This window comes from Cygnus olor, chromosome 8 (assembly GCF_009769625.2).
Source record: "Cygnus olor isolate bCygOlo1 chromosome 8, bCygOlo1.pri.v2, whole genome shotgun sequence".
In the NCBI taxonomy this organism is placed as follows: Eukaryota; Metazoa; Chordata; class Aves; order Anseriformes; family Anatidae; genus Cygnus; species Cygnus olor.
This window is the reverse complement of record NC_049176.1, coordinates 16,267,956-16,282,360: the sequence shown is the minus strand read 5'-3', so window position 1 is coordinate 16,282,360 and position 14,405 is coordinate 16,267,956. Positions and strand designations below refer to the sequence as shown.

Sequence of the window (14,405 nt, the reverse complement as noted above, 5' to 3'; positions counted from 1 at the left end):
TCACCTCTCTTCCCTGCTGCAGCCCTTATGACTGCTGGCTAGAAGAGCTTTGAAATACAGGGATGGTTTCAGTGTCCTCGAGAAAATCTCCAGGGCTTTTTTTTCTCTGGAAGCTTGATGTTAATTGCACGTTTTCTTCTGGAACGTGGTATTTTTCTCTCGTGTTACATCCTGTTCTCAGTACCACAGTAGGTGATCATAAAACAGTGGCCTTGGCTGGTGTGTCGAGTTATGTGACTGTACCCAACGGTTATGGTCCCTTAATCCCTCTGTCAGCTCAGGTAAACTAAATTCTCTGTAAGAAGTATTTTAATATGCCATCTGTGACTCCCCAGCTTGTGATCTGTGCTGTGGTCAGTTCTAATTGGTGCAGCAAAATATACATGCTGATTTATTGACACATTTCTATGAAGAATCAAAGATCTCGTAGTCTTATCTTTCTTAAACCGCTCCTATAACTTTCAAGCATTCTTTCCTTGCACAAGAGAGATATACAGTCTTGTGTGGTATAATCTGGCGGCACCTCCTTGTCTTTGGGCTAAGGGTAAAATCCAAATTCTGCTAATGTGGTTTTTTTTTGCAGTTCATACAGTTCATACAAAAACAATCTGTCTCCTGGGTTCAGCTCTCTCTGCTCTTCAAGCCTGGCACGGAGCACTGGCAACATAGCGCTGCCCAGGCTGCACTCGCCATGATTAGAGTTTTATCTTCACAGGCATGGTAACCTCGCTAACAGTCTGTGCCCTTGGGGCTTAGGATCAGGCTTAGGCAACTTTTTTGCAGCATACATAAGCCCCAAGACTCGATCAGTGGGCAGTCTCTCTACTAAGAGAGCAGACACGTCTGAGTAATGTGGGGTGTGGGACTACACAGTTTAGGATTGAGTTCCCAGGCTGGGCGGTGGTGATAGATGAGAGGAAGGGCACTGGAGGAAGTATTTGATTTAGCACTTCCACTGGGAAGCTGATGCCCTGAAGGAACCACGAATACCTTGCTTCCTCCCTTGTATTTTTTCACAGCATCCCAGGGAGCAGTAACTGAGCAAACATTGCAGCCGCACCAGGCCACAGCTTTTCCCATTGGCACAACAGCGAATTAAGGAATTATGTTCTGCTTTTGATTGTGTGCATGATGTCTAGTATTAGTCAAACATGGACATAGTACAGCTAAGCAAGGACACTTCAGCTATTCAAAAAAAGCATAACTCCAAGGTAATTTGCAAGTCTTGCCTTGCTCGCTTGACAAAGGCAAATAATGAATGCCAGTGATAGAAAATTACTTTGTTTTATTCAAGGTACTGACTTTACATGCTTGGTAGAGAGTTATTTCTATTAGTTATCTTAATTGCTTTATCTATCATTACTTCGTATCCTGAATTTAATAGAAGGGACTCCATGTAGCTTAAGTGGATTTGATTCTTCGTTGCTATGCATTTTGGGGCTGTAATTGGATCACTTGTAGTAGTGTGAATCAGCAGCAACTTCACTGAGGTCACTGGCAAAATCTGAGTGGTATCTTCATAAGACTGCATGCATAATAAAAGAACGAATGCAATTCCATGCTCATAAGCTTCTTCATAGTGCCTTGACGAGGGGTGCGAATGTCTCGGTGTTTTTATTTTAAGGATACGTGCAGTTGTGTTGATACAAACTGTATGCAACCAGCGTGTTCTCTGTGTATTTGTTTTCAGTGCGATAGCATCAATCTTACGAGCGTGGCTCGATCAGTGCTCTGAGGATTTCAGAGAGTCGCCCAACTACCCGTGCTTGCTGAAGTTGCTGGATTACCTGAAGAGGAGCATGCCTGGCTCTGACCCGGAGAGGAGGGCGCAGAACCTTTTGGAGCAGTTCCAGAAGCAAGAAGTGGAAAACGATAGTGAGCTTCCTTTCCTTCTTTCTTTCTGTTTTCCCAGGCTGTGTGGTACCACAGGGATTTATGTGGAGTGCATTCATTAACACTCATCCTAATTGTAAGCAATATTATGAGGCTTACCGATTATTATTTTTTTAATCTCTGAATGAGACTGCAGGTTCTGTGTGAATAGTACAGTGCAGTGTAGGTGCCTTTTCCTGCTCATTCAGAGGAAGACTGGGAGTTCCAGGACTTCTAATATTCAGCCTAAGTCTCAAGATTGTTACAGCAGTCAAGTAGCTAACTGTCAGCATATTCCCCGTGTCACTGACTTAAAACACACAGCTGCCCCTCAGGTTTTCTCACTTAAAACCCATCCCCAAAACAAACAAACAAATCAATTAAAAAAAATAAAATGAAAAAGCTCATCCTACTGGGCTGCAACAAAATAAATCTTGAGTCACAAGCTGTGTTGCCATGAAGCTTTTCTTCCTAGTTACCATCATGTCAAAGGAAGTGTCTGTGGCTGTTTTTTCCTATTTGAGTGGCTGGCTGCTGGTATCCAAGGACAGAGGAAAAGCTTACGTTATTGGGGGTCACAATCTACTGAAACAATAGTGAACTGTAGTAACACAAATACGCTGTGTGCAGTGTCAAGCCTGACACATAGCCTTATCCTGGTCAGAAAGTTTCCTGTGGCATAAGCTGAAAAGTCCTAGGAACTCACACAGTGTGTGAATGAGAACTAAAAACAACTTCCAGGTTTGGCAGAGGGGCAAGAGGGAGTAATTCATGAAATAAAGGATAAAGGAAATGACAGAAAAGAAACATTTCATCCCTGGCATAAAATCTTGTCTGCCGGATGTTCCAGAAATACCGTGTCAATGCATAATTATGGTGAATTGCCAAATTAACACTGCCATCAAAACAAACATAAAAAGGAGTACTGCACAGAGCTCAAGTGGTCTCCTTGCTGAACACAGGTAAGTGAACAGGGTTGCTGATGTGTGCCTATTGATGTTCTTTCCTGGGTTTGGTTCCCACATGTCAAACAAAGAGAGCCTAAAAGAGCTATATTTAGATTCATCTGTTGTTCAAAGCGAGCACAAGTTCCCAGCAGCCCGGCTTCTGCACTTGTTTCCAGAAGTAACAGTTGAAAAGGCTCTTTTCTGAGTTATGGACAGGTCAATTTGAATGATAACATTTTCCAATTTGTGGCAGAACAGAGGCTGTTATTTAGAATAAAAGAAGAGGAGGGGAATGCAATTAACCTGAAGGTTCTACAGAGAAGAGTTTTAGAGTAGTCACTTATTTTATTGATGCTCCATCTTTGTTCATTTCAGAGATTTCTTGCAAAACTCCTTATGTGTTGCCTGCAATCGGATTTGAAGATTAGCTGATAATTATTGTTCTAAAGCATTCATATTGTACTGTAATCTTACAAATGTGGTCCTAATCCTACAGTTTGGTTTGTGTAATCAAATAATCAAACCTCCATTCAATGCTGCTATCATCCATCCCAGTAGATTAGATTGCAGTCCCAGATGCATAGATAAAAGCTATTCCCAGCCTCAGTGCTTCCAGCCTGAGCAATACAAAGCAAGGTGAGCCAGAGACTGCAGTTCTGACAGGGTGCATCGTCCCTCTCTGTGAAGTCAAGAGTGCAGCGGGCCTTTGAGAGGGCTGACTGGATCAGAGAGATCTGAAGAAGTGGAGATACTCTGGTACATGAGGGGTCCCAGCTTCCTAGGAAGTAGGGAGAAGACTGGTTACACGTTTATGAACGTGAAAGTGAAAGGAGAAACAGGCGTGAAAAAAACAAAAGGAAAATCTTGGATTGCACTCAAGGACCTAATTTTAAGGCAACAGTGAATTTTTGAGTAGGATTGCAACTCAGTGGTGAGGATTTTCAGATGAATTTCATGAGCTGAAAGGAGAATGAGGAGTTTCATGGCCAAAATGTGTAACTCTTGTAACAGCTGAGTAGAAGTCCATTTAACTATTCATATTGTTATGAAACACCCCCAGAAAAATAAGGCTGAAACAGAGGTCTCCGTTTATCACATTTAGCTCTGTCAATAAAATGTACAGTTGGAATGGACAGATGGAAATCTGGATACAGCCAGTAGTTATAACTTGCTGTATCAGAACTGTAGCAGGTTTTGATGCTCAGGTTTTGCAAATGAATTAAGAAAGGAAGAACAAGTATTTTGAAAAACAATGATGAAGAACCACTATCTACTTTTATTGCTTTAATGTTTGTTCTGCTTTAATTGGATATGAAGTATTGCATAACATACTCTGACATGCACTGCTTGTTCTCGTTAATGGAATTTCACTGGTAGTAAACTCAGTACTTTTGTTGTTCATCTTCAACAAGAGGGAAAGTCCCATTTTTTTCATTCTTTGGTGCTTACTGTTGCCCTCCAGTAAAAGGCATTAAGAAGAGGATTTATTTTAAGGATTTTCTGTTTGACTTCCTCCTGTCCCATGGGAAATAAGGGCATATTTATTTATTTTTTTAATGTAGCTTTGTTCCATGTGGGAGCCAAAAGGTAACATGGGAACATCTGTGAAATCCCTTCCCTTCGGCACAGGATCTGGTCCCTTGGTGAGGAGAGCTGTCCTCTTGCACCTTTTTGCTGCTGCTCAGTGCAAACTGAAAGAAACATTCAGCTAAATGCTGTAGATGCTCAGTGTATTCCCTTTGGTGGGAAAAATTCCCAGAGAGGGACGATGTCCAATGCTGGAACAGCCTCTCTTTAATATTGTCTGTGTAGTCCTGTGAAAGTGTAAATGGTGCCAGTAAAATCTGGTGTCTCCTTTTCCTTCTGTGTATGGGAGAAGTAATCTGAATATAAGAACATTCCTAATGTAATATTTTGAGTATATAATCAAGCTCTAGTCCCTTTGCCAATTGATTTTTTTCATATTATTAAAAATCCGCATAAATACTGAAAAAGAATAACAAAATTCTACAATCTTAATAAGATTTTTTTTTCCAAGAATGGGGTCAGGGGGTTGGAGGAGTTGTTTTGTTGGGTGGTTGTTTGTTTTTTCAAAAGAATGGTGGGCTGAGCCACTTCGCAGCTAACAGACCTTGGGCAGATCATTTCTTCCTAACTTTATTTCTTTTTCTTCCACCTTTTTTTTTTTTGCTTAACTTACTCTTCTGGTCATCATTTTTCTTGCTAAAATATGTAGCGTAGTGGGACATTACATCATACAGAACCTTCTGGGGGTTCTACTATTATATATACTGTGAAGTTTGATGTTTTGAAATAAGTTAACAGTTGCTTTGATTTACTGTTTGCTTTGTAAATTTGCTAAGCCATATTTTCCATCCTGAACAGATGGATTCCATAGCACTTCCCCCTGTAACCTCTATGATGAAGAGGAAATGGAGATTAGCAGTCCAGAAGAATTCTCTTTTTTCCGAGAAGACCTTGTGGCAGAGCAGCTGACTTACATGGATGCAGTATGTAGAGTATATGTACTACTTGAAATACTAGGGGAAATAGTGCTGGGCTTCTACATTTTTTAAAAATGATCTCAATATAAGTATAGTGTTCCAGAACAGGTCTGTTTTTGGGCCAGAGAACACAGCTCTGCTTGGTTATCCAAACTTGCGTTATTCACAGGGTTTTTTCCTTCAGTCATTCTGCAGGTTTAAAAAATTAAAAAAAAAAAAAAAAGTTTTAATGTATACTATGTAGTCTTTTTTTCAAATTTCAACATTTGACACCAAAAAATACCACATTTTGACTATATTGCTGCCTGGCCTAAAGATGTAGAAGTACTCTAATTGTAGTACTCTGATTTGGTTTGTCTGTATCATTTTGCTTCAAAATATCACTATATAATTTTTTTCCCCCTTTGTCATGCAACTTGTATAAAGACGTCTCTTATTTTCCCAGGACTACTAAGCTGGCAATTCTTCTAGGGCATCAAGCCTATGAAGAGTATGCCAAAGTGTATATTTTAATCTAAGAGAAAACAAATATTTACATTGTAATACAATATTAGATCTAATTTGTACTGTGAACATGTGTTTCTTGTGGACAACAGAGATCTAGGAGAATCCTGCTGACTTAGACACCTCTATTTCACTCTAGAAACTCTTCAAGAAAGTTGTGCCCCACCACTGTTTGGGATGCATCTGGTCTCGAAGGGATAAGAAAGAAAACAAACACCTGGCACCTACCATCAGAGCCACCATTGCTCAGTTCAATGCAGTTACCAAATGTGTTGTCAGCACGATCCTGAAGAGCAAGGAACTCAAAACACAGCAGAGAGCCAAGATCATTGAGAAGTGGATTCATATTGCACATGTAAAGCATTTATTCTAGACTGTTGATGTTCCTTGTGCAAGTGCTTTGGAGTAAGAAAATTTGTTGGGAGGGGAGGAAGGGGTTGTATGCGTTGGCCCCAGGCCAGGGAACATCTTAGCTCCAATTCTTTCTGGTTTGGACCAGCTTTCTTGGTAATAGGAGATGAAATATCGCCACCCCTTTCCCTAGTTCCTCCCCCTCTGTGGAAATGGGATTGATGCTGGTCTCTGTGCGGTTGGGAGTGCTAATTAATTGATGAGACAGATACTGTGCCCTGCAGATGGAGAGTGCCATATACTTGATAATATAACATTGATGGTAAGACAGGTATAAATTCAACCTGTTCAATTCCCTAGGAAGAAAATACTGCTTGTATTAGTGAAAGAAGTGATGTGGTGTTTGATCCCTGTTACACTCACTTTTTCAGACAGTGTAGTGACAGGACAAGAGGTAACGGTTTTAAACCATTGTTTAAATGGGATTGTTCAGCCTGGAGAAGAGATGGCTCCAGGGAGACTTTTAGTGGCCTTCCAGTGCCTAAAGGGAGCTACAGGTGAGCTGAGGAGGGACTCTTTGCCAGGGAGTGAAGTGATAGGACAAGCAGTGATGGCTTTAAATTAAAAGAGAGTAGATTTAGATTAGATATTGGGAAGATATTCTTTACTGTGAGGGAAGTGAGGCACTGGCACAGGTTGCCCAGAGAAGCTGTGCATGCCCCATCCCTGGAAGTGTAAAAGGCCAGGCTGGATGGGGCTGTGCGCAGCGTGGGCTGGTGGGAGGTGTCCCTGCCCATGGCAGGGTGTTGGAACCAGATGGTCTTTAAAGTCCCTTCTAACCCAAACCAGTCTGTGATTCTGTGATATCACCCAAATGTTAAAGGAAGGTTGGACAAGAATGAAGAACTGGCAGTGGTGCAGGCAGTAGGCAGTCAGAATGAGCTTTGCACTTTATTCAGCCTTTGGCCATTAATACTCAGTGAGTGAGCATCATGCTCCCTCCCCTGCATCTGTGAGCCCTGTTGGAGCTGAAGTCGGAATGGTGGGAGATAGCACAACTGTTTGTGTTTTCATACATACACATTTATATACGTGTGTATGTTTATATGAAAGTCAAATAAATACTAGATTTTAAGTAAGTGCAGACAAAACTAACTTCGAAGAAATAGTAACCTTTTTAACATGGGAAAAATTAAATATTGTTTGGACTGAACAAGTTTCCAGAACAAAAAAGTTCAAAAAGTCATTTACTTACTGACTTACTGTTTACATTGTATATACAAACGAATGGGGGGGGGGGGTGGATGGAAGGAAGGGAGGGCACAGAAAGAGGTAGAAACAGTGACCAGAAGGAACAAGTAGAGGTATACTATGGCACCAGTCTCATCTTCTTGCTTTTCTGCTTTGTCATTGTCTTGTATTTCTCTTTAACAAGTTATTACTTTTTGCTTCAATTCCTTTGTTTTATAAGAGATTCAGTGTTTCATAATCTTTGCACAAAAGAGTTTAGCACACCTTTACATAACTCTAGTTTGCTAAGTTTGCTAATTTCTTAGATTTTATCTCTTACATTTCACTGTAACCTTTTTAACTCCCCTTCAAAGCACTGGGCAGCTGGCACTAAACTAGGTCTCCTTTATGAAAAGAACATTAAAGCACTTTAATATGGATGTGTGTTGACTTTGTTTTAAGAATCACATGGATTCTTTCAAAGCTATACAAAATAAGCAGTCATAAAAAGCTCAAGCCAGACAGAGGCCTTCCAACCTTGACAATGCACTTCTATCCTTCCAGAGGCAGCATTGTTAGTACTGGCACCTAAGCTCTGGCAACTGCATGGTTCAGGAAACTGGTATGGGGAAGTAGTCTTTCACCTCTGTTTTGGCACTCATGCTGACTCGTTTTTGTTATCATCTGATGCCTGCTTTATAGTCCGTGTGAATGGATTAGGGAGTTTGGTTCCTATTTTCTGTGCAGATCTCCGGCTTGCAGAGGTACCAGCTACAGGGGTCTTCTGGGGGCATGCTGGGCTGCAGTCTGGGTGAGCAAGCATGGGGCAGCTTCTTGCTCATCATGGGACATCAGGAAGGCCCAGGGAAGCCAGGCCAGGCATCACGCTCATGATCCTTGTTCTGTGAATGGAGAACCTTGTTCTCCACCTCTGTTAAGCCAATACTTCTCCCTTCACTTAGTTCACACGCATAATTAAATTCTCCATCTTAGCTAAGCACATGAAAAATGCATGTGCATGCTATACAAAATAATTACATATGTATAATAGCTACTTGCAGATATACTTAGCTGCCCAATTCTGAAGAAAGTTGCTTGCTTTGTGCATGCAAATGAGTGTTTTGAATAGTTAGATGCCCAAATTAGAAAATAATCCACTCATTAAAGTGCAGTTATTCACTGACAACTGACTGTAACTTAGCAGTATGGAGTTCTACATTACTTATCTGTGACTTCTGGATTGAGTTTCTTAGATTACAAGGAAAATTGAATAAACTGCTAGCTCTCCCTGTTCCACCTACCTCTAAGGTTCCTGAGCAGAAGCAGCCAATTTTATGCACGCAATATTTTCTTTAAAAATAAAAAGTAAAAATCATTAATATCCTGTTATGCTTAACTTTTAAACTCAAAGTTCTTTTTGAGCACTGTGTAGGATTCTTTCTGGTTTTCCCCTTGTGAAAGACGCAGCATGAAACAAAGTTGTTCAAAGCAGTTAAAAAAAACATATATACGAGTGGAAGTGTGGTGAAGTTTAGCAGTCAGTTAAAACTTTGAGAACACAAAGTCCAATATTGAATTCCTAATGAGGTTTTAATTATACATGCGTTTTAAGTCACAATGGATCCAACTTGGAGCTTTTAGTCCAAACTCCTGTCATACTTTAAAAAAGGAAAAAAAAAGAATTTGTCTCTGAATCCATTATTCTCCCCAGCCTGAATTTCAAGTTGAACATGAAAAAACAAGGGTCTCCTTCTCGAATGTGTCTGTCACCCAGCAAGAAGAACTGTTATGTGGCTTTTTTGGCTCCAGACCATGCAAGAACAGCTTTCAGGTCTTGGGTGTCCTGCCACATGCTCTTTAAGTTGGTCTTTATCTAGCCTAACTGCCAACCTGCTTCAAGTAAAGTCTGCCTAGTCAGTCGTCTTCTAAGCTGTATTTTGTTAAATGTAACCTCGTAAGTTGCACAGAGTTTTAGATATATATATGTATTAAGTAAATATATGAGAGTAAAAATACTTCCCTTAGTTGTTCTGTCAATTTTAATGTGACTCATGAGCAGAGTTACTGGTATATTAAGGTCTGACTTCAGTTTATATAAAGTTTGCTCTACATTTTTTCAGTCCTGTGCAGAAATTGCTCTAAAGGGAATAAATTATGTCTATTTTCACTGTAAGGACACTTGACATAATTAGTCTTATTAGTGCAAATAATCAGGCCCGTAAAAATTTGCAAAATCAGAACTGTAGTTTGAATACAGTCGTTTACGTGCAGCAGGCAAGTTGGCATGTGTTTTGTCTGCTTAATTTGCATGCACAGACACCTGTTTGTGAGAGCTTATATTTACAAGAGTTGTCTTATATCTGTGGCACCCATGCTGTGGTTCGTGAACCACCGAAGGATTTACAGGAGTCCCTTGAAGAGTCACAGGCCAGACTTTCCCCCTCCTTGCTTCCATCTGTTTCAATGGGAAGCTGTGCTCTTCTTTTGGAGGACGAGGTTTTTCTGTGTCTTTTTCCACAGGAACTTTTGCCATAGAGAAGCTCTATAAGAAATGTCTATGAACCAATCTCTGTCAGGATTTGAAACTCTGGAAAAACTTGGAAGGTTTTCTCTTTAACAAGGTGCACATACTTGAATAACAGGTTATTCCTTTGCATGTCTTTTTTTTTTTAATTGACATTTAGATGATTGAAGGTTTATATTTTAAATGCAGCAAACAAAGAGGCAAAGCTTGTTTTTTCTCCCTGAAGGGTAAAAGGGATTGGTAATTATAAAGGGCTTTTTGAGAAGTGTAACATTTGTGCTCAACATTTGTGCTCTTTAGCCTGGCTTCATGGGCTCATTTCAAATTTTATTTTTTATAGAACTGGAACCCGTAACACTGCAACATCACCACAAATATGTGAAAGTGAGGAAAACAAGAAATAAGTGTCAAAGCCCATAAAGTGTTCAGTGAATGGAAGGGGGGTGACATTTTTGATGCTCAGTATTTGTGCAGCTGCCTGCTTTGGAGTAAGAATATGTAGGAAGCATGACACTGGTCAAACAGAAGAGCACTAACCTAGCCGTAATACTGATATTTAACACTCCTGTACTTCTAACCACTCCTTTCACAGGAATGTAGGATCCTGAAGAATTTTTCCTCCTTGAGGGCCATTGTTTCAGCACTGCAGTCCAACTCCATCTATCGGCTAAAGAAGACCTGGGCGTCTGTTCCAAAGTAAGCCTCCCCCTCTCCCCTTGCTGTCTGCTCCTGTGGCTAGCCCCAGACAAAGACAAAAAGTTCAGGGCTCTTTCTTTTCATCATGTTCTTCTCGGTCTTCCCACTCTCCTTCGTGAACATCTGTTCTCTTTCAGAAGAACCTGTCATTCCTGTGAGGCTCAGAACCCTTTTTTGGGTCTGAATGCTGTGAGCTCCTCTTTGATGTTGAGAGAACAGCCTGCCTTCAGGGACAGTGGCATATAGCCACTTTATAGCATTTTGGATCTTCCACAGCCTATTTTGAAAAATATGGGACTAGCTGCTTTCCCAGCTACTGCTCTCAGGTCAGCAGAACGGCACCACGATAGCTGCCTGTTGTTTTCTCTCCCATGAAGTTGGAGGAGGTCTGGGTTCCTACAAACTCTCTCCTTATCCTGAGATTTCCTTAAAATATATCCCCAAACTACAAAATTCAGATCTGTATTTAAAATAATATTTCTTACAGTGGAATACCTTTTGGTGCAATTGGAGTATTTACTGCATGCTACCAGAAATCTCTGTGTAAGAAAAATGTTGTTCTGCTTATTCTGTTGGGAAGAATAGATTTCTCTCCTTTTCCTTCAATAAACAAAGAAAACTGTCACCCTGCCATGAAGTGTGCTTCTGCATTTACCCGAAAGAGAGCTGTTTTTTTCCTTCCACTGGATGTTCAAAATGTTCCACTGAAATGTTCAAAATAGTGCTGTCTTGAGTTTGCAGTGTTGGGCAATAGAAAGGGACTTATATATTAAATTCTTATAGCTTTACTGAGAGCATGAAACAAGGCAAAAATGAAGTATTTGGAATACAGATCTCAGCTAGTATTCTGTTCCTTTGTGTATCTATTTATCCACTTTCTTACAAGAATTTTGTATCTTAGCGTGATTGAAAATCCTGCTCAGAGTTTGGGTACCTATAGGTTTTATGACACTGTCAAATAGAGCTCAGGCTTTACTGAGAGCACCAGGTCTCAGAAAGGTTCCTAGGAGATGTGCAGCATCTCCTTGAATGCATCATGGTGTTGTTATATTTTCCATGCTTTGCTGTTACCAGTTCATGAAGAAAAAGAGCTGCACAGTAATATGATCTGATTTAAAATACTAATAATCTGAATGATTCAACTCTTTTCCTGTACAGGGACAGAATGCTGATGTTCGAAGAGCTGTCTGATATCTTCTCAGATCATGACAATTATTTGACAAGTAGGGAGCTGCTAATGAAGGTGAGAATTAGCTTGATTTGCAAGGTTTGTAATCTCAAAGCTGAAGTTAGTCACTTTTCCAGCCAGCTGCCGAAGCTCATCTCTTCCTAAGCTACTGTATGCAGTGCTTCAGGGAAGATTGGTCTGTAGCTTGTAAGTTTGGGGTTTTCTGCTTGGATGAGAAGTGATTTCATTGTCCCTGAAATAATGCTATACCAGCATTAGCCTGTTGAACTTGGATACTCACAAACAGCAGGCTGCAGCTGCACAGATCCTGTATTGATTTGTTCACAATAAAATGGGTCAGGACTGTCATCACTCTTGGAGCCCCCCAGATTGAATGTCAGGCTGCTGTGGTTCAGTGGTGGGTCATGATCCCTTGGGCACAGCAACGTCTAGCTCAAGGACAGCTGTGTGTGCCACATTGTACCTGTGGATAGCACTGGAGCCACAATCAGAATTAACAGGTGCTGCACAGTGTAATTTTATTGACATGAGCTACAAATTAGCATGTTGGCTTTGTAGTGCTCTGTACAGAGAGACGAGCTGCTAGCTTATGCACCCTCTGAGCAGTTCTGGAAAGGCTCAAGTCTGCACTGATGAGTAGAAAGCAGCTCCAAACAACTCAACTGGGTTGCACCACTGTAGTGCCTTTTACTTCACTGGAACAATGCCACTGAGGAATTATGCTAAGATGTTTATCCAACTATCCCGTACCTTTCTTGGAACTAGAAAACAGGGCTGGGAATCTCGAAGGAACAGGCTTCCTGCTCTGTGTGTGGCCAGATGGCCAACAAAGCAGGCTCTGTCTGAAACAGTGTGACTTGTCTGCTACCCAGGGCAAACCCCAACAAGTTCAGGAGCTTGAAAGGAGTGAGAAATAATAGCAAGGAATGGTTATATTATCTGGAAACTAGGGAATGTGTCAGTGGCAAAGTTTTCTTTTTACATAAAAAGTTTCTATAAACCAGTTAATTAGTTTACTTTTTGGCAGTTCTGTCCAGTCTATTTGGCATTTGTACCTTACCCCATTGCCTTGATATCTGAAACACTGTATTTTGCTCAGGAATGGTGGGTGAGCGCATTCAAACCTGTCAGTCTGTTGTTTATCATCCGCTTATGATCGACCTGTAGCTCAATTTTAGAAATGTGTGTTTGGAACAGCTTATAGAACTAAATATTAAAAAGAGAGAATAACAGCCCAATCCAAGCCCAGACCTTCTGACTCCCACCAAATCACTCTCTTCAGCTGCTGTAAGTAGATTTGCCAAACATTTTGAAAGCAGAGGAGGAAAATTCCAAGGAATTAGCTCGCACCCCTCTCCTAGTTCTCATCTTGGACCAATTTATAATGATTGGAGGATTAATGTCCACTGTATCCTTAAAGTCTTTGTTTTGTTTCACTATAAATAGTCTCTGCAGGGAAGCTGTATTTGATCTTGCCTATCCAACCTGCAAATTAAAGTGCAGAGCAGACAAAGCGCCATATGAAATGGGTTGTCCGGCACAGAGGGAGAGCTCTGTTCTCTTCTCCCCAAACAACGTCTCTGCTGCGAGCTGCAGCTGCTTCTGGGCCTGCCTGCCATTTGCTGCTGCTAGAGAATCTCATTTACCTGTCAGTATCTTCAGGACATTGATATTCCTTCTTCATTTGCTTCTGTTTTTCAGCCGAGGAAGGAAAGGCAGAGTTTAATTGATCTGTTCATTAACTGTGACTGAGAGAAGTAAGCGTAATGAGAGGCTCTTTACAAGTGCAGGCTGTTGTTTTTTGCAAGCTTAAATAGACATTGATGATTCATGCCACATCTATCTGGCCACTGGAAAAAAATAACAGTAACTCGCAGCATCCCATATGGATCCAGGGAAATAAAGGGTACAGATCTATTGTGAAATAGCTCATCCATTCATAGGAATTGTGGAGATCAAAACCTATTACTTCAATGTCCTGCATGTTTTTGGATTAGTCAATAAGCCACAGAGGTTAGTTGCTGGATCTCTGTGTTGCGGCATAAGAAAAACAACAAAGCATTACGTAAGATAGAGATGTTTACTTGTACCAGTCCTGATTAGGAAATTAAACAGAAATCTTGAGCTTGAGTGTCAGGATGGAGTACAGAGAAGCATCTGGACACCTGAAGTATACCTAAGCTTCTCTGATTTAAACTCTTAGGAGATTTGCAATAGCATTTAGATTTGGTCAGAGTAGAAGTATTTTGAAGAAAAGTTCCCCTATGGTCATCCTGTGGGATTTTTTCAAAATTCCCAAGCAGTGCTCAAGACACAGAAAATCATCACGTGCACATATATACACATTTACTTGCATAGCAAATAGTTTTGCTAATCTAGCTTGCCTGGTTAAATGTATTTCCAGTTATTTTACACAAATGCAGTTGCCAGCTTACCACTTTGCTCCTCCATTAATTGCCTTTTACTTCCCTTACAGGAAGGAACATCCAAATTTGCAAATTTGGACAGCAGTGTGAAAGAAAATCAGAAAAGAACTCAGAGGCGGCTTCAACTTCAAAAAGATATGGTGCGTCTGGTGTCCTTTTCCT

General features: G+C 40.7%; 1 protein-coding gene across 3 annotated transcripts in view; it reads left to right on the top strand.

The window, feature by feature from the left end:
* RGL1 (ral guanine nucleotide dissociation stimulator like 1) overlaps positions 1 to 14,405 on the top strand; it is an 81,368-nt gene that overhangs the window by 49,679 nt on the left and 17,284 nt on the right. For all 3 annotated transcript variants that reach the window (XM_040566465.1, XM_040566466.1, XM_040566467.1), the window contains 6 exons: positions 1,691 to 1,875; positions 5,205 to 5,329; positions 5,967 to 6,182; positions 10,525 to 10,628; positions 11,787 to 11,871; positions 14,294 to 14,383. In XM_040566465.1, coding sequence (XP_040422399.1) covers positions 1,691 to 1,875; positions 5,205 to 5,329; positions 5,967 to 6,182; positions 10,525 to 10,628; positions 11,787 to 11,871; positions 14,294 to 14,383 — 805 coding nt within the window. The remainder of the gene's footprint in view (positions 1 to 1,690; positions 1,876 to 5,204; positions 5,330 to 5,966; positions 6,183 to 10,524; positions 10,629 to 11,786; positions 11,872 to 14,293; positions 14,384 to 14,405) is intronic.